Source organism: Carlito syrichta, unplaced genomic scaffold (genome assembly GCF_000164805.1).
Source record: "Carlito syrichta isolate Samal-C Ts95f unplaced genomic scaffold, Tarsius_syrichta-2.0.1 Scaffold316387, whole genome shotgun sequence".
In the NCBI taxonomy this organism is placed as follows: domain Eukaryota; kingdom Metazoa; phylum Chordata; class Mammalia; order Primates; family Tarsiidae; genus Carlito; species Carlito syrichta.
The window spans coordinates 453335-479017 of NW_007260483.1; the positions used below are offsets into that span (position 1 = coordinate 453335).

Below are 25683 nucleotides of genomic sequence, written 5' to 3' on the forward strand. Positions count from 1 at the left end.
GTATTTTTAGCATATAAACAACAAAAATTTAATTCTCACAGTTCTGTAGACTGGGAAGTTCAAGATTAAGGTGCCAACAGATTTGGTGTTTGGTGAAGACTCACTTTCTGGTTTATAGATGTCTCCTTCTCTCTGTGTCTTCATACGGTAGTAAAATTTTTGGACATGGTATAGTGCATACGTATTAAAACTAAGAGCTTTCCTACATGCCAGAAATTCATAATCAGAAATCATTATCATGTAAGGATCCCATCTCAGAAGAAAATGTAATATATATAGTAACAATATGGATAAGACTTTGAAACACTAGAGAGATATACATTTCATTGATTATAGATGTGCTTTAATGTCTCTGAAGTCAGAATACATCTTTTTCTTTTTTTAAGAGACAAGATCTTCCGTCACCCAGGCTGGAATATAGTGGCATGATCATAACTCACTGCAGCCTCAAATTCCTGGGCTCAACTGATTCTTCTACCTCAGCCTCCCAAAAGCACTGGGATTACAGGTATGTGCCACTGCATCCAGCCAGGATATATCTTATAGGTTTTCTTGGGGGAGGGAGTTTGGCGGGTTTTTTGCTTATTTGTTTTTTTGGGGGGGTTGTTTTGTTTTGTTTTGAGATGGAGTCTCACTCTGTCACCTAGGCTGGAGTGCAGTGGTATGCTCATGGCCACTGCAGCCTCGACCTGCTAGGCTCTGGCGATCCTTCCGCCTCAGCCTTCCCAGTAGCTGGAACTACAGGCACATGCCACCAAGTCCAGCTCATTTTTTGATTTATTGTAGAGATAAGGTCTTGCCAAGTTTCTCAGGCTGGTTTCGAACCTGTGGACTCAGGCAATCCTCTCTCTTTGGCCTTCCAAAGTGCTAGGATTACAGGCTTGAGGCACTGCACCCGGCCTACATCTTATAGTTTAACTGGTAATATTTTCTACTTTAGTGTTAAATGAAATAATCGCACAATGTTGTTTTCTTATATATCATGAACTATGGTAAAAGAAGACTTGAATAAATGGCTAGACATTCCATGTTCAACTATGAGAAAATTCACTATTGCAAAAATGACAATTCTATCCAAATTAATTTATCAATCGAATATAATTGCCATCAAAAAGACATCAGACAATCATTTTTCTTTTGGGTAGAACAAAATGATTCTAAGCTTCTTCCAGAAGAGAAACATCATGATGATACCATGTTGGTGAAAGTATACTTGGGTATATGTTTTGAATTACAATCTGGCAATGTTCTACTAAATTTACAAGCATTACTACTACTTGGAATTTATCCTTAAAAAGTGCCATAAGCATTTTGTAGAAAAATGTGTATCATAGCACTGTTTAAAACAGAAATAATTAGACATCATCTAAAAGTATATCAAAAAAAGGACTGGTTAAAGAAATGATAGCAGAGGTGTTTGCAAAGTGCTATTTTTTTTAAAAACTTGGGTGATGGTTACACGAGCTTCATTGTACAATTATTTATTAAATTACATCTTTGTTCTGTGAACATTCTGTATGCATAATACATATTACAATAAAAAAAGCTAAAAATAAGAACATTTATGATTAAAAATACTGTTAAACACTTCCAGACTTCAAACTTGCTATAAGGCTACAATTATCAAAATAGACTAGTATTGGTACAAGAACAGGCATATAGACCAATGGAACAGGATAGAGATTCTGGAAGCAAAGCCTCAATTTCTCAACCAACTCATCTTTGACAAAACCTCTTACAAAAACCACTGAAGGGAGGAGAACCTAATAAGTAAACGGTGCTGAGAAAACTGGCTGATCACATGCAAAAGATTGAAACGGGACACCTACCTGTCACCATACACAAAAATCAACTCTAAATGGATCAAAGACCTAAACATAAAACCTCAAGCTATAAGAATCTTAGAAAATGCAGGAGACACCCTTATGGAAATTGTAACTGGCAAACCATTCCTGATCAAAACCCTAAGTGCCCATACCATAAGAAACAAGATAGACAAGTGGGACTTCATCAAACTGACGAGCTTCTGCAAAGCAAAGGAAACTATCAAGAGAGCAGGGAGACAGCCCACAGACAGGAAAAAATATTTGTCAACTCTATATCTGACAATGACCTAACATCTAGGATCTACAAGGAACTCAGACATGCCAAAAGGAAAAAAACAAACGCCCCATTAAAAAGAGGGCAAAAGATATGAATAGACACTGCTCAAAAGTAGATATACGGGCAGTCAACAGACACATGAAAAAGTGCTCAGCCTCACTCATCATCAGGGAAATGCAAATCAAAACCACATTGAGGTAACACCTAACCCCAGTAAGAATGACCATCATTAATAAAACAAACAACTACAGATGCTGGCGAGGATGTAGAGAAAAAGGAACGCTTCTACACTGCTGGTGGAAATGCAAACTAGTGCAACCTCTTTGGAAGACAGTGTGGCAATTTCTGAAAGCACTAGAAATTGAATTTCCATATTTTTAAAATGTGGTGCATATACACAATGGAATATTATGCAGCCATAAAGAAGAAACATATGAACTTGGCAGCCACTTGGATGGATTTAGAGTCTATCATACTCAGTGATCTATCACTGAAACAAAGAACAGAGTACCATACGTTCTCACTCATAAGTGGACCGTGAACAATTATCATAATACTGTAAGAAAGGGATTGGCAGTAGCAGTAAACTGCCAGGGAAGGAGGGGTGAGATTGGCAGTTGAGGGAAACTGCCAGGAGAGAGAGGGGCACACCTCATCAACAAGGGTACCTGCGTAACAAACATTTGTATACCGAACCTGAATTGTATCTGACATCTTTAAAAGAAAAAAATAAAAAAAGAAATGCTGTGAAATACTATACAATCAATAAAAGAATCAGGTAAACCCATGAGTAAGATCATGACAAGATATACAAACACATTACTTGGATTCAGTCTTGCGCTTGTACATAGCTGTGGTACATTCATTTTCACTGCTGAATAATATTCCATTATATGACTATACTACAATATATTTAGCTATAGTAGTGACAATAGATATTTTGTTTCCTATTTAAAGCTATTACAAATAGTTAATCCATGAACCCTCATGGTCATATCCACAATTAAACACATCTGAGGTATATTTTTCTCTAGAAACTAGAAAGAATTGCTGAATGGTAGAGTATGCAAATGGCCAACTATATAAGATAATGCCACATTTGTTTTCCAAAGAGATTAGACCAACCTTAACTCCCTGTAGCAGGTACTAAGATACTGTTTATCTACAACCTCTCCAACACATGATTTTGTCAATTAAATGGTGTAAAATAGTATCTACTTGAGGTTTTGATTTGCATTTTTGCACATCACTGATGGATTGAGCATCTCTTTATAAGTTTATTGGATATATGTGCTTCCTTTTCTGAGAAATGAATATTTATAATGTTGCCCATTTCTTTCTACTGGGTTGTTTGTCCTTTTAAAAATGTGGGTAAGTTCTTTATATGTTCTTGATACCAATTACTTATCAGCCTCAAGGATTATAAATATCATCTTCAAGTTTGTAGTTACATCTTTTTACTTTATTTAAGGTATTTTTTGAGGAACAAAAGTTTGTAATTTTAATATAGAGAAACTTATCAGTCTTTTTGTTTAAAGTTCAATAATTTTGTATCTAGTTGGGAAATCCTTTCCTACCTCAATGACAAAACGATTCACATACATTTTCTACTAAAAGTTTTATTTTATTTTTATTTTGAAGGCACATTCTCACTTGTTGGAGTACAATGGCACATACCTCGAACTCCAGGGTTCAAGCAATCCTCCTGCCTCCCAAGTAGCTAGAACTACAGGCATGCATCACCATGCCCAGCTAATTTTATTTTATGTTTTTATTTTTGTAGAGATAAAGTCTCACTGTGTTGCCCAGGCTGGTCTTGAACTCCTGGCCTCAAGTGGTCTTCCTACTTCAGTCTCTCAAGATGTTGGGATTATAGGCATGCACCACCATGCCTGGCCTATTTTCTACTACAGGTTTTAAAAGTTTGTTCCTGTTATTTAATTCATTAAACCTTGTGTCATTGATTTTATGTGTAATATAAAATAAACTGAATTTTATTTTTTTCCATATGACTGAACAATCAACATGTTCCAAAGCAAATAAAGATGACAAATTACCTGGAAAGTAACGCTTCTGCTGTTCTTCCAAACATCCCAAATTCTTATGAACACACACAGCCCTGCTGTGAGGTGTGGCAGATGACAAACTCAGCTCAAGCACCATCTCAGAAAACCTGGAAAGATCTTAGAAAACAAGAACCAAGGGTTCAATATGTAAAAAGGCAGGCCTCAACTCACCACTAAGCTATGCTGCAAAGGCTTTCACTTAGTCTTATAACTCAAGCCACAGCCAACAGATTTTTTTCAACATTCCAGGTCAGTTCAAGAAAGCCCACTGAGGTTTTGAGGGGGAAAATAACTAATGTGGAACAACAGTTTTTAACTTTATTATATTGAAGCAAAGCTATGTTTATATTTTTAGAATGTTACTTTTTGAAGAAATATGATTAAAAGATGTGAAAGTCAATGGATATAGATTTCTGAGCAGATTCTGAAATAAACTTTTTTCTGGACTTCTGAAGAAGTTATCATTGATTTTCTTTTGTCTAGTTTCATCTCAGACTTTCCTTTTCCAAAGTGGGTGTAGATCACCAACACTACTCTTTGACTTAACAGTCATGGCTAGCATCACATGTTGGCTCCCAAAAGCAAAAGCGGAAAAGGAAAAGGATAGTCATGGTTTGGTCATGTTTTGGTTTAAACATGGAAATGGGGCAATGGGAAAGCGAAAATATTCAATTCAGGGAACCAGACGAGAATGGGAAGCCAGAGGAAAGTAGCAGTAATTTAAAGAGGACACATCTGTACATATGGAAAAGAAACTTTCTGAATAATTAAATGCATGTTTATAATTGGAAAGAAAGAGACTTGATTATGAACATAAGAAAGATCGTGAGTATAGAAATAACTTGTCAAACGACTTCCTGCACAAACCTTTAGTGGAGCTACTACCCTGGGGCATCTGTTGAATGTAGAAAATTCAAGATAGTAGAGGAAAGGAAGGGAAATGACCCACCAACTGCATCTACAGGAATTGATAAGTCAGACATCTGCAACTCAGGGAGTACTGTTCTTCCCCAGATTCCAAAGAATATCACACCTTCCTCTCCTCTCTGCCCTGCCCCGCCCCACTGCCAGCAAACATTGCAATCATTGTTGGTCTTGCTCCCTGACCTGGGTCGGCTTCCATCATCCAAGCAACCCATTCCTTTGTGGCCAGGTGTCTCACATGGTTGTCCTTCACTTGCCAGGAACTAGGTACTTTGGCAAACACTGCACAGCAGAATTGCTCCACCTTGATCGCACAGACATATCCGTGGAGGGTCCCCTTATCATGTACTTCAAGGAATTTGATGGCATATTGTATCTCATGCTTCTGAGTGCAGAAATGATGAATGGGTAACTTTTTAATACAGCCATCAATAGAAGCCCTCAAGGTGGTAAGGTCTATTTTCTCTTTATCACATCCAATGACTTGACAGGTCTCATTATGCACACCAAAAAATACATATCCTCCTTCAGTATTTGCAAATGCAGAAACACACTTGGGGAGTCTCTCTTTAACACACTGTGACACGTGTGCTGAAAACATTATAAATTCAACATGTATGGACTCAGGAAAGTTGAGTTTTTCCAGGTACTGAAGCTGATCCCTATCAAACAAAGCAGCAGCTAAAGCCTTTATGTTACCCTGAGCTTCCTGTGATCTTAACAAATTGGAGTTTTTAAAATTCATAAGAGTCTGAGTCCTGCCTTTGAGGAATGCCAAAGCTTCCTTAGGATCCATGACATTAGTAGTCGCTCTCTGTCGGCGGTACAGATTGGAGCACAAGGTAGCAAGTCTTACACCAGCCTCTGTGTTCCATGATTTCACAAAAATCAAGAAGAGGTTTTCCTGCTGCATCTCATCTAAATAGCTTCCGAAAATTGGAGGCAGATCTAATCCTACCCCATGACTTTCATAATCGTAGCCTTCATTCTCAATCTCAGCCTTGATGATGCCCCCTCCAGAATTCAGCAGAGCACATATTGCTTGCAAGATGACTTCTTTCTGTTTCTCCTGCAGTTGAGGGTTCATTTCCTGCCTTTGCTGGATCCCAAGGATGATTTTTCCTACATCCAGAACATGCTCTGCATAGTTTGTTTCCAAATCAATCTTGAGACTCATCTTTCTCAGCACTTGACCTATTGCTGCCCTGAAATGTTCTCCTACAAAACAGAAAGATGGAATCATTAGAATAGGGGAAGAATAGGGGAGAGGCAGGAAAATCAACAGTTTAAGGCCGCCCTGTTGAAGCTGGTCACTTCATTTGTTCCTGCATAGCTTGAGGCTAAATGTGTGTATGAATTAAGCACGTCTGGTGGGTTCAGGAGAAAAGTCAGCTGGGAGACCACTGCCTTCACAGAAATGGTCAAGAGGCTATTTTCATGCTGTGATTTTAGTAAATTTCTGCCAAGTTCTCTGAGTAGCAAGGTCTTTCAGGTCACCTGCAGAAAATAGGAAATTTTACAACAATACTCGTGGACTGTGGACTAGAGCAGGAAAGTTTCGTGGTCAAAGGTATCTCGGGTTATGCTGATTTGTATTATTTTTCTTCTCTCACTGAGATCTGAGCAATTTTCAGATTAATTTGTAGCCCAATTTTGGGACGGGATAAAGCTGATTGTGTCTGGTGATATATCACTGTTGCTATGGAGCAGACCTTTTAGCTTCCCCTGATCCAAATAGTCCTCATCTTGCCTCACCACCCCCAAATTGTACATACATCCTAGTTCTGTTTCTTATGACTAGGGGACATAGAGGGACAATTTCAGCTAGGAGGGGCATAGGCAAGATTGAGCCTAGCACAGCATCAGGACACAGTTTGGTCCATATCCTGTTTACTCCATAGTAACTCCAAAACATCAAGCATTGCTGCAAAAAAAAAGTTCTTTACTCCAGTGAAAGAAAAGAATCTGATGACTTATACCCATAATTCCAGCACTTTGGGAGGCCAAGAAGGGAAAATTGCTTGAGCCTAGGAGTTTCAGACCAGACTAGGCAACATAGCATGACCTTATCTCTACAAAAATTTTAAAAAATTAGCGGGGCATGGTGGCACACACCTGTAAACCCAGCTGCACAGGAGGTTGAGATGGGAGGATTACTTGAGCTCAGGAGACAAGACTATGGTGAACCATGATTACGCCACTGCACTCTGGTCTCGGGGGTTATAGGGTAGAATCTGAGATCCAGTAGTTAGTAAATCACAAGAACACAATGTAAACATTGGCAACAGGAGCTCAGGTTGATGTTGGAGTGTTGCCAGGAAAAGCCACATGCTCAAGCTACCAAGGATTAATTCATATGAAGTTCAAAACCAGGCAAAACTAAGTAACATGTTATTTGGGAATCACATATAGGTAGTAATATTTTACAGAAAAGCAAGGAAATGATAGACATACCATTCAAAATACTGTTTGCTCCTGGTGAAGAGGAAAAAGATAAAATCAGGGAGGGATAGAAACAGGGGAAGAATGGAAGAATATACAGGAAGCTTGTTAGGTCCTAGAAACGTGTTTCCTAATCCAGGATGGGTACATGGGTGTTCATTTTTAATTGTTTTAAACTATTCAAATAAAGTCATATTCTCTTTTGCATGTGCGATATATTTTACAATAAAATTACTCAAAAATGAAATGGGTTTTCAAAAGTTTTTTTTCAGGCATTGTTATACAAGATTTTGTTTTGTTTTGTTTTGTTCAGGTAGACACTGTTCCCCTGCAAGTCTCCCTCCAATGTTCCACATGTGTCATTTCCTTCCTGGTTAAAACCTTAGGGCTCTACCTCCCAACTCTGAGAGGCACACAGATTAGATTAGGTTCTGCCAAAACACACACATACACACACACACACACACACACACACACACACACACACACCACAGTTGTTTTTTAAAGGTAAATTCTGTGTACCCTACATTATTTTTATTTCAATTTACATTTTTCCAAGCAGTGAAAGTAATACATGCTTAATGTAAAAAGAAATTGAAAATGTCAAAAAAATTGAAAGCAGAATTAAAGAAAAAGAACAGTATAAATTCACCATTTAAAGATTTGGCACTTCTGGTGCATTTCCTTCTGCACTCTAGATGCTTTTTTGTGTTGTTCATTTGCAGAACTATAAACAAATAAAAATTATCTTTTGTAACATCATCAATCTCTTCTTAATCAAAAAAATAACAATATTCCAATTTAAGAATCCCAGGAAAGATGCATGTGTCTTCTTCTTCCTTCATAAACCACTGAAAAACAATAGTGACTCAAGAAACATCCAAAAATTTAAATCCCAACATATATGCAGAATGAATGTCAAATGCAGTGAAAACTTAACCAGGAAGTTGGGAACTCTAAAACAGAATGCCTGCAGGTACAAATGCTGGGCATTTCTGGCAGAATCTGGAGTTCTCTAAAGTAGAAAGAAAATCAATGACTATTTGGAACAACCAGGTGGTGGTTGAGGTGGGCTTTACACATTTCCTATACTCAACTGACAATCGTCTAGATTGTGTAGTATTGGTAAAAAGACAGATAAATAGATTCATGAAACAGAATGAAGAGTTTAAGAATAAACCCTCACATGTAGATAACTAACCTTCAAAAAAGGTACAAGGTGGAGAATGTAGTCTTTTCAACAAATCACACTGAAGAGTTCATTCATATGAAAAAGAAATAAACTTCAATTCATATTTTGCACCACTTACAAAAATTTACTCCAAAAATGCTATAGAGCTAAAACAATGTGGAAATAAATGTAGACTGCCCAAATGAAAACAGGCACAGACCATTTATTCAGAGCTTGCTATACAAGGGAGTCAGCCACCATCACTTGCATTTGGTAGAGACTCAAAGATAGCTGTGGGAAGGTTTTACAGTGGGGAAAAAAGGGGAAGACTTCAGGTGTGCGCTGCCTTGAGGTTGTTATCATGGGGAAGATGGAAGTGGGCTTACTAGAAGCAGGATTGTGATTGGTTTGTGGAGCATATTTGGCTTTCTGAGTTGGAGGCAGGAGCAAAAATTAGGGAAGCCCATAGTTATTGGTCAAGTCCTGACCACTGTAGGACAACTGATTCAGAGGTTGTGGTTTGGTTTCCCTGGCTAGTTGCTGCTGAGGTTGTATGTCAGAGTCCTATTTTTATATATGATCTAGCCATTGTGCATATGTATATTCAGTTTCTTGGTCCTTCTCTCCTTCCCTTGGTCATTTTCTTGTTTGTGAGAAGTTTACCAATTCATGGAAGGCTAGAAATCCATATATTCCCTGCTCAGGTTGTTCAGTCATCTCCACAGTCAACTGTATTGCAAGATCTTCTTGACTTTTTTGTTGCATCATCAAGTTGATCAACTGATGAGAAAGTAGCTATGTAAAAGCATCTAAGACTCTGAAAAAAAATGCAACAGACCAGCATCACCACCATTATGATAAAAGCAAGAGCAATCAACCGGACTTGGTGGCTCAGCCTGTAATCCCGTGCCTTTGGGAGGCTGAGGTGAGTGGATTGCCTGAGCCCGCGGGTTCGAGACCTGCCTGGGCAACTTGGCAAGACCTCATCTCTACAATAAATACAAAATTAGCCGGGTGTGGTAGCATGCGCCTGTAGTTCCAGCTACTTGGAAGGCTGAGGCGAAAGGATCGCCGGAGCCCAGCAGGGCAAGGCTGCGGTGGCCAGGAGCGGCCACTGCACTCCAGTCTGGGTGACAGAGTGAGACTCCAACTCAAAAAAAACCCAAAAAACAAAAGCAAGAGCAATCAATAGTGCCTCTAAAATGGCTTAGAAACAAGAACTCCTATTGCCTAACCCAGGTCAAACTTGAATAATTATCAAAATACCCTAAGAAAGGGATTGTCAGTAGTAGGAAACTGCCAGGGGAGGTGAGGGATGGAATTGGCAGTTGAGGGAAACTGTTAGGGGAAGGAAGGGCACATCTCATCAACAAGGGTACCTGCATAATGAACATTTGTATATCTAACCCTGAATTGTACCTCATATCTTTAAAATAAAATAAAAAATTTTTTAAAAGAGCAAGTCCCATAAGCCATGACAGCAATCTTAGAAAGCCAAGTAGTTTTTTCCTTAAGGTAATATGGAGTCTGTTCTACCTTTCCTGTTTCATTGATCCAAGTACAACAAGAAGTATTAGCAATAGCACAGATGCCACCATGGCTAGCCAACAAGAAATCTAGACCAATGTGATTGTCCATCACTACTCATGCTAATTTGTATTCTATCTAGGGAAGAAACAGTGTCATTAATAACTTCTGTCAGAGCTAGTGATAAGTTTCTTACAATATTTTCTCTCTGTATGATTCTCACTGACGAGACTATTGTCTTGATTGTTCATGTAAATAATGAGTTGGTCATTCCCCACAGTGTTCCCAAATAGTCAAGGGTGGCTTCATTTTGTATTTCACATTGGAGGCAGAATTTCCAACCTTGGTGACTTATGGAACTAGAGTTTCTGTATATAGATGAGACTATGAATACTATTCCTAAAGTGATAAGGTGTTAGTCTGAAGTAAACAAGATCAGGCATGTTGACCACAAAAGTCATAGTCTCCAATAGGAACACATAGAGATCCAGGAAGAAAGAAGTTGTTCACAACACGAAGTTGGGACCAAGGCCTTCTAGGCAACATATTTAGATCTGTATTAATCTCTTCTAGGTGATGAGTATTTGGCTCATTGCCTTATGAAGACTATTGAATTCAAATTTAGAATGACCTAAAGTCTGATTAATAGATTGTAATAATTGTAGATTGTAATAGATTGTAATTGTAGATTGTAATAATAGATTGTAATAATTGGTTCTTTTTTCAGGAGAAAGGGACACTTGCAAAGTCACAGGCTGATTTGTTTAAAGTCATTTGTCCATGTAGGTGCAGGTGGAAATGCCATTGACTGTAATTCTCTGCAGTCTCATTAGATGAGACCAGAATTGTCCCAAAGTTTTGATCATGGAGGTCTGGTGATGGCTAGCATGCCCAGAAGTCAGTGAGCTTCAGGCCAGTGGCTACTGTTTAGGATAATCTGAGAATGGCATTAGAATGAGTATGTTCTGATCTAGCAGTTATAAGAAAGAGAGAAGAAAAGAGAAAAGACCTGTTGTGGGTGGATGACAACTAGGGATCTATAGAAAATGAGGAAAAGAATGATTACAAGCAAGCAGACAAAAATAAAACAGGAATTATACAGAGGTCTTGGTCTGACACCTTGGCAGAAGCTATCCACTGTCTGAGGTTATCCATTTGTTCAGAAGACCATGGGTAAGCTGTCTGCCTCTGCAGATAAAGTACTTCTAGAAGATTTCTGAAAATCCTTAGGTTCTTTTGAGGTTCTTTACTGGAAAAAAAAAATCTTCCAATTATGCCGAATTCTGAATTACTTCTTTAGTTATGAATGTGAACCTAAAGAATGATTTTTGGGGGGTTCACTGCAATATTTGTTGTTAGCAGTAACTAATAAAGTCTCTTCTAATGAGATTCAAGAGAAGTTTTTCTCTGATTTTCCTTTCAATAGATGAAGTCTCCTGGTTGAAGATCGTGAAGAGGCTGTTTAGGAAGATGTTGTGGAAAGGCCTTAACCTATTGGTAACAGGGCTGCATATAGCACATGAGTCCCTGGCACTATTTTGCCACGTCTGTGTGCAGCAGGACATAGTCCAGTATTGGAGATGAAATCCCTTCCTCTTACTAATTCATAGAGGAATAACCAATGTGTTTTTGATGGAATGGACCTTATGGACATAAGGGGTAGTTGAGAGTACCTTTTGGCCAAAGGAGCACACAGGTTTATGAAATGTTTGTCAATTTTAATTTAACGATTAAATTAAAGGATTACATTTAAAAATTAAATTAAACGCCATTGGTTCCTTCAAGATTTCCAGAAGATTATGGATAATAAGAACAGTGTAGTTTTTGAGTATGGAGTGACAACCTGGAGAGTTATTTTCTGTGGTTTCTGGAAAGTGAATGCCTTGATCACTTGATATAAAAGTTGGTGTGTCACAAACAGTCAACAAACATGAAAAAATGCTGAACAATTATCATCATATAAATACAAATAAAAACACAGTGCAGCCAGGCTTGGTGGTTCAGCCTGTAATCCCGTGCCTTGGGAGGCTGAGGTGAGTGGATTGCCTGGCTCGCGGGTTCGAGACTCGCCCGGGAAGGTTGGCGAGACCTCATCTCTACAATAAATCAAAAAAAATTAGCCGGGCGTGGTGGCGCGCACCTGTAGTTCCAGCTACTTGGAAGGCTGAGGCAGAAGGATCACCAGAGCCCCGCAGGTCAAGGCTGCGGTGGCCAGGAGCGGCCACTGCACTCCAGTCTGGGCGACAGAGTGAGACTCCAACTCAAAAAAACAAAATAAAACAAAACACAGTGCAATGCCACTAGTCAGAATAGTTATTATTAATAAGTCAAAAAACAACAGGTGTTCATGAGATTGCAGAGAAAAAAGAACACTCATACACTGTTGGTGGGAGTGTAAGCTAGTTCGGCCCCTGTGGAAAGCAGCTTGAGATTTCTCAAAGAACTAAAAATAGATTTACCATTCAACCAAGCAATACCTCTACTGGGTATATACCCAAAAAAGCATAAATCATTGTACCAAAAAAGATACATGCACTCATATATGTTTACTGAAGCACCATTCACAAGGGCAAAGACATGGAACCAACCTACATGCCCATCAACAGTGGACTAGATAAAGAAAATGCAGTACATATGCACCATGGACTACTATGCAGCCATAAAAAAGAATGAAATCACAGTCTTGGCAGCAACATGGATGCAGCTGGAGGTCATTATTCTAAGTGAATTAATGCAGAAACAGAAAACCAAATATTGCATATTTTCACTCATAAACAGGAGCTAAACACTGGGTACATATGTACATAAAGATGAGAATCACAGACACTGGAGACTCCTAAAGGGGAGAGAAAGAATGAAGGGCAAGAATTGAAAAATTGTCTGGGGGAACCATGTTCACTATTTGGAATGGATTTGATAGAAGCCTAAACCTTATCATCATACAATGTACCCATTTAACAAATCTGTCCGTGTACCTCATGAATCTAAAATAAAATTAGAAAAAAAAAAATCTTGGTGTGTCCCAGGTTAGAAAAATGAAATCAAGCAGTCTTTTAGTGACTGTAAGGACAGTAGCTTTTAGACAAGGAAATGCTTCAATCCATCCTGAAACTATACATACAATAACATATTCAAATAATAAAACATATGCAAATCTTATGAGGGGTAGAACTCAGATAAAGCCTATCTGAAGGTCTTAAAAGGCCCTTGAGGCATTAGTTATGACCATATCCCAGCTTTATAGTTTGCCAGGATTATGTTGTTGACAGATGACACATGACCTGAAAATATCCTTAGCTGTCTTTTTGACACAGTATAAACTGTATCTTGGTTAAATTGTACTTTATTTTTTGAAATGCGGTGTCCCTTTTCTGCTAAGGCTGGCAGAAAGTAAATAGAATCCTTTTCAGACTTATCTGTCCCCTGAACAAAATAGGGAATTAACTCTAAATTGTATCAGAACTTAACCTCAAGGGAAATTTGGACCTTTTAAGCCTTGATTGAGGACCTGGAAATATAAGGGGCTTCAATGAACCCATGGAGCATGACTGTCCAGTTATATGGTTGTCTTCCCCAAGGTGAAGGTAAAGAATTATTGACTGTTCTTGTCTAGAGGCACAGTGAAAAAGGCAGAGAAAATTTCTACCACAGAAAAGCAAGTGACTTCAGGCAGAATTGACGACAGATGGAATGTGGGTTAGGTACTACTGGGAAACAAGAAATAACTATTTTGTTGATGGCCCTGAGGTCTATCAACAAATCGCTCTCTTCGTCCATTTGTTTTCTTTATTGGCAAGACAAGAGTTCTAAAAGCGTTAGTTTGGGATATTAGAGGACCTTCGGATATAAGGAACTCTTATTTCTTCAAATCTTCAAACTGTAGGTTTGGCCCCTTCCTTTGCTTCTGGCTTCAAAGGATACTGGAGAAGTTTAAGTAATGATTTGATAGGATCTATCTGAATATAATAAGTTCTGCTCTAATTATTTTTCCTATGTCAGTGGAATTTTTAGCCCCTTTGAGTGTCAGGTTTGTGGTCAAGATATTTATTTGGGGTATTCCTCAAATATAACAGAGAAGGCAAACATGTATTCAGAGCAGGCACAACTTGATTGTGAATAGAGTAACCTCTGGAACGTCAATAAATATTACAATTTCATTTGCAAACTAAGTCTTCCTCTATTAAATTTACAGTTAAGAGCTAGGAGATACTAATATGTGGGTTATTTGGAATACATACCTCCTTCTTCCGGTATGTTAATTCAGAAGACGAGATTGAGCAAAAGCAACAAGGTTTAATTGATGAAGTTGAACACCTATATTTATTATTAAATCACCTTGAGTGCTTAGGGTAAGGCAAATTACTGGGCAGTTTTTTCCTTCCTCTGAGCACCCTCACTGATGAACTTTTCTTTGCCTTGGCTCTGTTTACAATATCATAAATGTCCTTATCAACACATAGTTGATTGGGAAGTGGGCCACAAGTTAATTTTGAGTCCTGTCTCATTTTGCTTCTAAAACCCTTTCAAAATGTTCTGCCAGGTATTGTAATTCAGATAAAGGTGCTATTTTCCATTATAGTTTCTATTTTAGAATTAAATCTTCAACTTCAGGTTTAACTCCACTGACAAAATGAGACGAAAGGGCTGTTGTTCCACCAGTACCTTCTTTAACTTCCCAATTTTGTTGGAAGGTATTCCTAGACTAACCTGAAAAATCTATAGTTTCTTTTTTTTCTGTGTTTGCATAGTCCAATCAATATTTATTGGAAATGTTTTGGGTATGGCTTTTAGGAAACTCTGCCCTACTTTTTGGATGAATCCCCATGCCCCCTCCTTTTTTTTTTTTTTTTTTTTACTCACAGGTTTACTGTGGAAAGAGGGATACTAAAAGTTCTTTCTGAGTCAGTCTGATCAGCTTTTTTCCTCCAGGATTTGGTATTTTCTTTTCTGGCCAACATATGTACAAGTTGATATAGGTTAGGTAGCCCTAGATCGTATGTATCCAAAAGAATTCTAAATTCTTCTATGAATATCTGTTGGTCTTGTCTGGGCTTAGACAAATCTTTATAGCTCTTAATTCAGCTCGAGTCCAAGGTTTAAATTCTACAGTGTTTGTTTACTTGTCTTATGGGAAGGATAGATCTCTAAAGGCAACTGGCATTTTGGGAGAGTTGTTGGTTAAAGGGAAGTAGTCTGGACAAGAGGAGGAGAAGAGAGGAGTCAACTGATGTACAGGAGAGAGATCAGAAGGATAACTGGGAAAAGAGAGCTAGATACAGGGAGACAACTGGAGGACAAGGAGGGGAAGGGCTTAGTAAGGAAATGAATCTCATTTATTGCTTAATTGTGTCAAATTACTCATTTGCTTTGGGTGATTCAGAATTCCATTTGGAGACCTCTGCATACCAGTCAACAACTGCTGCCCAGATGCAGATTCTCTCAAGAGAAATCTTATTCTTTTACTTTTCTAAGGTGCCTCTCAAATGCACAGTTTTGTTCAAGTTAAATGTTCCCCAAAGTGGTCACTAAAGGCCCAAGTCTTCCTTGAAGTTATTCCATTTAGGAAGGTAAGTGCACAAATTAGGATTGTCCACAAGACAAGTAGCTTTTTCTGGAAGAGGAGAGGATTTAGACTTAGAAGATCCATGAGAGACAGAGACCATCAGTAGGAATATAGTGCTATACAACTCTTGTCTCAGATCCCCAGCCTCACAGTTGGCTACCTCCAAACACAGACCCAATCATCTGTGACCCCACAAGACAGAAAATCAGAGACAACACTCTCTTTGGATCAAAGTGAATACCTCAGGATAATACTCAAGATGAAAGAAGTACTTCATCTAGTTGCATTGGTGACCCACAGTAAAGTTTGTTCAAGTAGACAGAGCTCTTCATTCAAGGAGCAGAAACTCATTTGACGCCAGCTTGAACAGGCTTAGAGGGCTATGTCTGTGTTCTACCTGTCATTCTCCTTCTTGGGACAAACACCTTTAAGTGGCACAACACAATAACACAAAAGAGAGCAAAGAGGAGTGAAAGGGAAGAGCCCTATTCTACCTAGGATACCAAATAAATGAGAACCAATAACAAAACCCGAATACTAAACTGGGAAGAAGTAGCTGAGGAGCTCAACAGAAAGAGAAGTTCAGAGCCAGAGCTGACTTACCACATCAGTGCAGGTCAAAGCCTGGGTGCACACAACAAGCAGTGCAGATGGTATCTTGATGGAACCTCCAGGAAAACTGTGGAAATTGATGAAGTTCACCCAGATGAGAACAAGTAGAGGCTGAGCTATTTACTCAGAGCTCACTAGAACAAGGAGTCAGCCACCATCACTTGCATTTGGCAGAGACTCAAAACAGGCAGGAGAGTGGGAAAGCTTTATAATGGCAAAAAGGGAAGACTCGGGTATGATCTGATTCAAGATTATTGTCATAGGGAAGCTGGAAACAGGCTGACTAGAAATGGGGCTTCCAATACGATTGGTGTGGGTAGCACATTTGGTTTTCTTTGGTTGGTTCTGAGTTGGGAATGGGAGCCAACATTAGGGAAGTTATCAGTTATTGCAAGTCCTAACCACTACTAACCTTCTGCTGCAGAGGTTGTTGGTTTGGCTTCACTGGCTGGTTGCTGCAGAGGTTGTAGGTCAGAGTTCTGTCTTTATATATGACCTGTCATTGTCCATATGTATATTAGTCTCTCAACTATAAAATTTCTAGAGGAAAATGTAGGAGAGAATATTTTTACCTTGGATTAGGCAAACATTTCTTAGAGATAACACTAAATGCACAATGCATAAGAGAAAAAAATGGCATATTGGACTTTAAGAACTTTTTCTTTCTTTCTTTCTTTCTTTCTTTCTTTCTTTCTTTCTTTCTTTCTTTCTTTCTTTCTTTTCTTTTCTTTTCTTTTTTTTGAAAGCAGGATTTGCTGGGCTTGGTGGCTCAGCCTGTAATCCCACGCCTTTGGGAGGCTGAGGTGAGTGGATTGCCTGAGCCCGCAGGTTCGACACCCGCCTGGGCAACTTGGCGAGACCTCATCTCTACAATAAATAAAAAAATTAACCGGGCGTGGTAGCGCGTGCCTGTAGTTCCAGCTACTTGGAAGGCTGAGGCGGAAGGAGCGCCAGAGTCCAGCAGGTTGAGGCTGCGGTGGCCAGGAGTGGCCACTGCACTGCAATCTGGGCGATAAAGTGAGACTCCAACTCAAAAAAAAAGAAAAAGAAAGCAGGATTTATTGAGAGGACAGAAAAGCTTCCACAGTGGGAGGGAAACTGAGGGGGTTGCTCCGAACTTCAACTCTTTCAAGGGCACTATTAAAAGAATGGAAATACAAGCTTTTGACTGAAAGAAAATGTTTGTAAATTATTATATCTGATAAAGAACTTGTATTATATATAGAACTTATATTATATATAGAAGACTTAAAAGTAATGATAAAAACAAATAACCCAATTTAAAAATGGATAAAAGATTGGAACAGACACTTCACCAAAGAAGATATATGGATAGCAAATAAGTACATGAAATTATGTTCAACATCACTAGTCATTAGGAAAATGCCAACTAAAACCTCAGTGAGACACCACTACACATCTATTAGAATGGCTAAGATGACTAACTATACTAGGTGTTGGTGAGGATGCAAAGGAATGGTACATACACTCATACACTCCTGCTAGGAGCATAAAGCGCTACAACTATTTTGGAAAAGAGTTTGACAGTTTTTTAAAAAATCGCACATGCATTTACCATATAATCCAACCAATCCACACCATTTACCCAAGAGAAATGAAACCACATGTTCATACAAAGACTTGTACATGAGTGTTCACAATATTTTTTATCTGTAAAAGCCATAAACTGGAAATAACCCAAATGCCCATGAACAGATGAATGGAAAAGCAAATTTTGGTTATCCATACAATGAATACAATTCAGCAATTTAAAAAAAGGAAATAGTGGTACCCACAACAATATGGATGAAGCTCAAAATAGCTATGCTGAGTGAAAGAAGCCAGACTAAAAGAATACATATCATGTGATTCCATTTGTATCAAATTCTAGAAAATGCAAACTAATGTATACTGTACTGTCAGAAAACCAACCATCAACTGTGGGGAAGAGAGAAGTAGAAGGGTGGTATTTCAGAAAGGTATGAGGAAACTTTTGGAAGTAATATATGTTCGCTATCTCAACTGCAGTGATGGTTTCACATATATCAGAATCTATCAAATTGTAGACTTTAGATATGTTCATTTTCTTGTGTACCAGTAATACCTCTTCCAAGTCATTGCAGACCAAAAAAATGCCTCAATAAAGTTATTAAAATGACATACATTAGTAATTTTGAAAAAATAAGTTAAAATATTTTTATTGTAATACTATTAGCTCAAAAGCCAGTGGGAAGCTGTATCTTCATTAGAACTAGCTTGCAGCTCACAAGGTGGCAGAATGTACCACAAGCCAAGGAAGAAAAGGGACATCTAGAAGCTGGGAAAAGTAAAGAAATGACTTCTTCACTAAAGTTTCCAGAAGGAGTCCTACTGACTCATTTATTTTAGCTTAGTGAATCCCATTTTGAACTTCTGGCCTCCAAAGCAGCCATTTAAAGAAGAAAAGAAAGAAAAAGAATTATCTACACCGTTTAGACATTGAACAAGATCCTGGGAATACAAAATACTGTGCCAAAAGTGTTATAAAAGAACTATGACCAAAGAACTGGGAGACGTGGAGACAGCTTCACAGAAGAAGGCTCTGAACTAAGCCCTGACATTTGAAGTTCACCAAGCAAAGATGGAGAGAAAGAGTATTCCAGGTCTAGGCATCAATGGATTCACCAAGGCATGGAAAGACATGGGAGTGTGCATGGAATTCTGTATAGTTCAGTGTTACCAGGACACAAGTCAAAATGGTGAAAGATAGGAAAATAGTAGGACGATGACAGGAAAGTTTATGTGCTACCCTGAAAGCAAGCAGGAAATAAGATACAGAAGTGTGAGTAGAAAGACATGCTAAGCAAAAGCACAGACACAATTAAGAGGCCACTGTACTTGTGCCCACAGAATCAGTGGTGGCCTATACCAACACAGCAGAAATGGAGAGAAGGAAATGGACTTGAGAGACATATCACAGACAAAACAAATAGGAGCTGGCAAGTGAGTAGATACAGAGAGGATGGCGAATTTACTACTATAGAAGCTTGGAATAATGCTGTTTAACAGAGAAAGAGGACAGAAGAAAAGAGTACACTTACAGGGAAAGATAATGACTCTGGTATTTTTCTGCGTTGGGGATGAACTGTCAACAGGACTTCCAAGCAGAGGGACTTAGTGCACGATTTGGGATTGGGACTGTAGAGGAAAGGAATTAAATATAAGTAATTGTCAAATTTGTGAGAGACTAAAGTCTTTGAGTCATGGAAGCCAGGGTCTTTCTTTGACTTTCATCTCCCTGTCTCTATTGCTGCGAATGCTGTCTGGCATAGAGTAGACACTCAATAAACATTTATGATTTCATTACCTTTCTGTAGAAATAAACATAAAAGAAATATAAAACACTAAGAATAGGACTGTATAAATATAATTGGGGCACAATTATTTTTAAGGAATGGGAAAAAGAAAAGGTTCCAAAAAGGAGAATGAGAAAATGTCAAAGAAGAGGGAGAGACCCAGGAAAGAGAAACTTCTTAGACGTATAGGAGGGAGCACAATAACATGTAGGGAAGAAAACAACAGAAATCCAGCATATGTGTTAGTAGCAAATTATAAAGAAGAAAACTTATATCAAGTGCAAATTAGTTCATTTCTGGACTATATAACCTAAATGTGTATATTATGTACTATAAACTAACTTTAGAGACCATAAAATTTCAATCTGGCTGTTATTTAACATTTACATTTGCAAATTACTCAAAAATATTCTTTATATTTGACACTGTAATCGTGAAGAGACAGTTTCATTTTATCCCAATTAGTTAATAAAAAACAAGACCGGAAAAGACATATAACAAGCTGGAGTTCCCACAAAATAGAAATCCCACACAATTGAAAATATTATTGTTACATATCTTTTCATTACATCATTTTTAAATGACAAGAGGCTTTTGTCCTAAGGTGTTTGTAACCTATCAGAAAACCATCCCCACTCCCACTCCCTGTCAATATAAGTACTCTCTAACCTGAGGGGTCCCCAATACCTCTTCCTCTTGGAATGCACTTGGGATGCTTTCTACTCACATCTATTTCTCAATCCCAAGGGGACCACAGCATGTTGAAAATACTTCTCCAAGATGCAGCATCCTTGGCCAGAAACTAAATTAAATCAAATAAGTATCCAGCGAACGTAAAAGACATTTGGTAGGCATCTGCTAAGAATCACAGAAACAACAGTTTGAAAACCCCTAAAAATTATCTAGTCCCCAAGAACCCAAGCCTCACTGTTTAGCAGAATCACCTGAATAGTTATTTTCTATCAGCACTTCCCAACTTTTTTCCTATCCACTTGTATCAGATTCTAAGGAGCCCCCCAAAAGGCTGCTCATGGCTAAGGCACCTGGCCGGGGGCACTGGTCTCCTGAGTACTAAAGCATCAATATCTCAAGCCACACCTGTAGCTCTGTGCAATGAAGGGTTAATCCAGCAGAAACCCAGCAGATTTCCCAAACACTGTACTTTCCCAAAATATGGACTGGCCTTTGACTGGCTCCTGGGACAAACCCTTGGAGCCCTCAGATTACCCTATCTGATAGTATTTCTATATGCCCAATGCCCTGGGCCATGCTGTATCAGTTTGATCTCTAGGGGAAGGGGACTGGAGGCCTAAAGAGCTAAGGTCAGTCACTCAGGTGCTGAATGCCTAAGTTACTGACCCTCAGCAAAAACCTAGACACCAAGGTTTGGGTGAGTTTATCTGGTTTGCACATGTTTTCACACATTGATGTTGGAATAATTAAATACATTCCCATGCAATTCCAACTGAGAGGGGGCACCTGGAAGCTTGCACTTGGTTTCTCCTGGACTTTGCCCTATGCACCTTCATACTTTGCTGATGCTAATGTTTGTCCTTTCGCAACAAATTGTAACCATGAGTATAAAACCAAAGCCAGCGGGAGATATGTGTACCTACTACACATTACTGAGTTTTGTCCATAGAAACTAAATCTATGGTAAGATTAGTGTTATAGTCCCAAATTCTGCACACTTCAGATGGAGACCATTACATGCACTCTATACTCATTTGATAATAATCCCCCTATCCTTTTCCTTGCATATTGTAAATTTATACTTTTCAGATTTGCCAAGTTCCCCCTCAGTGGAAATCCAGTGTATGATATGAAAATCAGCAGTAACTACCAGTAAAAATTACTCTACCAAAATATAAGAAAATATTCTCTCTTCCCTTATGAGTGTATGAAAGCAGCCATTCTGCTTCGAAAAATTATCCTATAGATTTTTTTTTCTAGCAAAAGAATTCTCTAAGACATCTGGTCTTCAGAGACTGTTGCTCTGGCCCATGAACTTGTCCATTAGCCTTAAAAGATACAGTAATTATAACTGATTATTTATTCAGTATCTTGTTGCCATGACAATAATACTGAAATCAATTTCTATTTTCTGGTAGGTAAGCAGTAGTCCCTCCTTATCCTTGGTTTGACTTTCCATGATTTCAGTTACCACGGCCAACCCAGGTCCAAAAATAGTAAATGAAAAATTCCAGAAATACACTATTAATAAGCTTGAAATTACATACCACTCTGAGTAGACTGATGAAATATACTCTAGACATGAATTATCCCTTTGTCCAGTGTATGCACCCTGTATATACCACTGTTACAGGGATTCTGTGTCTGTTACCAGAATTCTGTTCTGCATTCTTGACTTTGCTTCAGGAAAGAATTCCAGAGCAAGTCAAAAGTAGCAGGGCAGTTAGAAAGTTTATTAAAAGTGAAAGCAACAATAGCACACACTTCAGGCTGAAGTGCAGGCAAACCCAAGGAAGTGTCCCACCGGGGGTCTCTGGCCTGTTGGTTTTGCGAGCTACAATAACGAAAGGGTGGAGTATTCTATTAAAGGGATAGATTTTTCTAAGAGATGGGTGAGTAATTCCTGGAATCGGAGTGCCACCCAACTTATTACTATACATGGATAGGGTCAGAATTGTCATGGTGCTAGGGGGTGTGTCATTTAGTATGCGAATAAGCATATAATGAAAATAAAGGTTAAAGTAAGTCAACTTGGTTATCTGTGCGCATGCCCAGAGGGATTCCCCAACTGTGCCCTGTCTGGTGGTCAGCTTTCAGTCACAAACATCCTAAGTAGTCTGCAGTAGATCTGTTGGAAGAGAGTTATTCTAATACTTTTTTTTGGTGGGGTTTTTTGTTTTGTTTTGTTTGTTTGTTTTTTTACATTCTAGCAGCCTTGAAACTGGGCAGGTGTGTAAGAGTTTTCACTGGTTTCAGAATTTCCCTACAGCCTCCTACAGCCCTGATATTTCCCTACTCTAACCTGCCTACTCTACCACTACTGGTCCTTAGTCACTTAGTTGCCTCTCTTGGTTATCAGATTGACTCTCACAGTGCTTGTACGCAAGTAACCTTTATTTTATTTAACTATCCCAGAGGGCAAGAGTAGTGATGCTAGAAATTCATGTGTCAAAGAAAAGCTATAAAGTGCTTCTGAGAGGACAGTAATAGAGGACAGTAATAGAGTATACCATAGACTTAGGTTAAGAGCATGATATAACCCAATAAATATGTAATCGGCTTGTGGACAATAGCACAGTCATTTTTAGTTTTCTGTCTTAAAGCATAACCTGTAACTGTTTAAAGTTTCAGTTATGGGAAAAAACTGCAAAGCTCCAGTTACAAGCTTCAACCCCTTCCCTTATCTCACTTTCCCCTTAGCAACATCCAATCAGGTGCCGGGGGTAATCACCTAAGTTTCCAGATGTCTCTGCAGCTTCCCTAGCTAGTGGACCAAGGTCAGCCCGAGTCAGGCTAGCCAATCCTCCACGATTAAGCTGACCACCAGAGGTTACTACCCAATTAAATGGTAACACAACTGGAAAGTCCCCCCAAACTCCTCCTCCCTTTGTGTAAAAGCATAAAAGGCACCTGCTTAAGGAAATCAGTGCCTCTGAATGTACTCCACTGTGTCGGTTGTCGACAGAGGTCCAGGCTCGAGCTTGTAAATAAAGACCCTCTTGAACTTTCATCAGAATTGGCTCTTGGTGGTCTCTCGGATTGAACTTTCAGCCACTACACTTCCTTTAAATGAAACAGTGAAAGAATAGGAAAAAACATAGTATATACTGGGTCAGTACCATCTGTGGTTTCAGGCATCCACCGGGGATCTTGGAGCGTATTCCCCACGGATAAAGGGGGGCTAATGTAAAAAAAATTTTTTTTCATCATCAGGAGAAGAGTGGATCCCAAGACATTTCCCTCTTCTTCTTCTTGCATGGAGGCGGTAAAACTTGTGACTGCTTATTTTCTTAAACAAAAGGGCTGAAGTCTTGGGACATGCCGATGAACACTCCTGGCACAGGATGTTGTGGAGCTTAGCAGCTCAACTGGTATCCTGCCACAGGAACTCTCACCTCTGCCCAACAGATTAGTTTCTATTTCCCCACCAAGGCAGGCCCAGCCTCTCCTCTTTCAGATAAGGGCGGGGCCAGACAAGCTTTAGCCACTGCCCCCATCTTCTCCTAGATGCTTGGCTCTGAACCACCACCACCAGTCCCTCCCCCCCGCCACCCCATTAGTAGGGAAATGCGGGAAGCTGTGGCTGAAGTCCACCATCAAGCCTCCTCTCCCTCCTGCACTTGTCCTAAAATGTTTTCTTTGGACTCCTACGAGGATCCAGGGGAGCTCTCGTTAGCCACTTTGCGGGGGTTACAGGACTTCGTGGGCTACCTTGGAACCTGCCCATCTTGTCGGACTTTGCTACTGTTTCCTGACTGACATTCCAAGTCAGGGGCTTATAGACAAGCCTCTGGAACACAGCCTCTTGTAACAGACTGGACACTAACCCTAAGTGTCCCTAGGCCTCCCTTGACTCCACCTTCAGGAGCCTAAGTACCCGATTTGGTCGTTTTCACCCAAAGTCCTTCGTGCTCCTGAACCGTGAGTCAGTTTTACTAGGCTTGGTTTGGTGAGATTTAGGCCGTGCTGCCTTGCCTCTCCCTCTTCCCTAACTCGGCCGCTCCTTCCCGTTTGCCCCTGCTCGACTCCCGTCCGAGCCTCCCAGCTCCCGGGTCCGCCACGGCCGGCTGTCGTTGGAAGTTTTTCCTGAGAGTCGACAAATCAAACCTCCCCCGAGCGGGATAGAAGCTCAGCCCGCTGCGCCCAGATCCGGGGCGCTGGCGGCCGCCGCGCCCGGCCCTCGCCACAGCCGGGTCCGAGAAGCCGCGGGGACCTGGGGGAGGGGGTTGGAGGGCCTGCGCACAGACGCGCGGGAGACTCATTACCTGCCGGTGCTCCTCCTCCGCAGCGCGTCTCCCTCTGGAGTAAGTAGCAGAGCCTCCCCAGTCCAGAGCAGAGACCTTGATCTCGCAGAGTCCTGTCCTTATGTATCAGCTGAGTTCGGCGACACCTCGCGGGGCGGGGCATCGCGCAGGAAACAGAGGGACGGCCCAACGACATCGTCTGCGTGGACTGGGAACCCCACTCCTGCAAAGATAACAGCCTTGGTTAACTTTGGGTCGATAGGGGAGGATTTGGGGAGGAGGGGCTTCTTGGTTGTTGCTCTGATTTTATTATTATTATTATTATTAATTATTATTATTATTATCTTGAAACTTGCAGTTCTCAGCCCACCCAGGTAAGGAGACCTGGGCGCAACCCCACGCCCTCCAATCCTCCCGGCCCCGCTCCGGCCCAGGGATGCCCCAGGCTGGGGGCGGGGATGAGGGCGCCCTCCCCGGGATGCCCCATGCTGGGGGCGGCGTGAGGGGGTGTTTCGCAGATCTCTCCCCTCAGCGCCTCCAGGTCCCCCATTCTTGCTCGAATTACTCCATCAACTGATCTGGCTCTCCCCTGAAGCTGGGGGAGAGGGAGTTAGTAAGTGGGGGTACTAGGCGGAGGGGGAAGCAAAAAATTAACCCTCCGCATTCGCCCCCCCTTCCCCGATAATTCGAGAATGTTGATTCCGCCTCCTTTCCTAGGGTGCTTTACATTGTAAAGGGGTGGTGCCTACGGAGGGCTCCAACAGAGACCCGCAGCCTAGGTGTGACCGCTGTTGTGCACCCTGGTGTGCGTTTTTGCCACGGGGGAAAAAATGCTGTGTGGATTCAGAGCCCAATAGCAGACTTCACGACACCCAGGTCCTTGGCGGAACTGTCAAACACGTACTGGGCGCTCGCGAGGGGCCCGGCTCTGCCACCCCAGGCCCTCCAGACCTGCCTGAGCGTGTAGAGCGCGCTGCGACCCCGCGATGGCGCGTTGGGCGGG

At 40.3% G+C, this 25683-nt stretch overlaps 1 protein-coding gene across 1 annotated transcript in view; it reads right to left on the reverse strand.

Annotated features, from left to right (window-relative positions):
* The window catches only part of SLFN5 (schlafen family member 5), a 32164-nt gene extending 7396 nt beyond the window's left edge, over window positions 1-24768 (reverse strand). Inside the window, exons 1-3 of the mRNA XM_008074298.2 lie at window positions 24702-24768; window positions 5277-6311; window positions 4161-4286 (exon numbers count right to left, since the gene is read on the reverse strand). Coding sequence (XP_008072489.1) covers window positions 4161-4286; window positions 5277-6270 — 1120 coding nt within the window. The 5' untranslated portion in view covers window positions 6271-6311; window positions 24702-24768. The remainder of the gene's footprint in view (window positions 1-4160; window positions 4287-5276; window positions 6312-24701) is intronic.
* Between the last annotated feature and the right edge of the window lie 915 nt (window positions 24769-25683).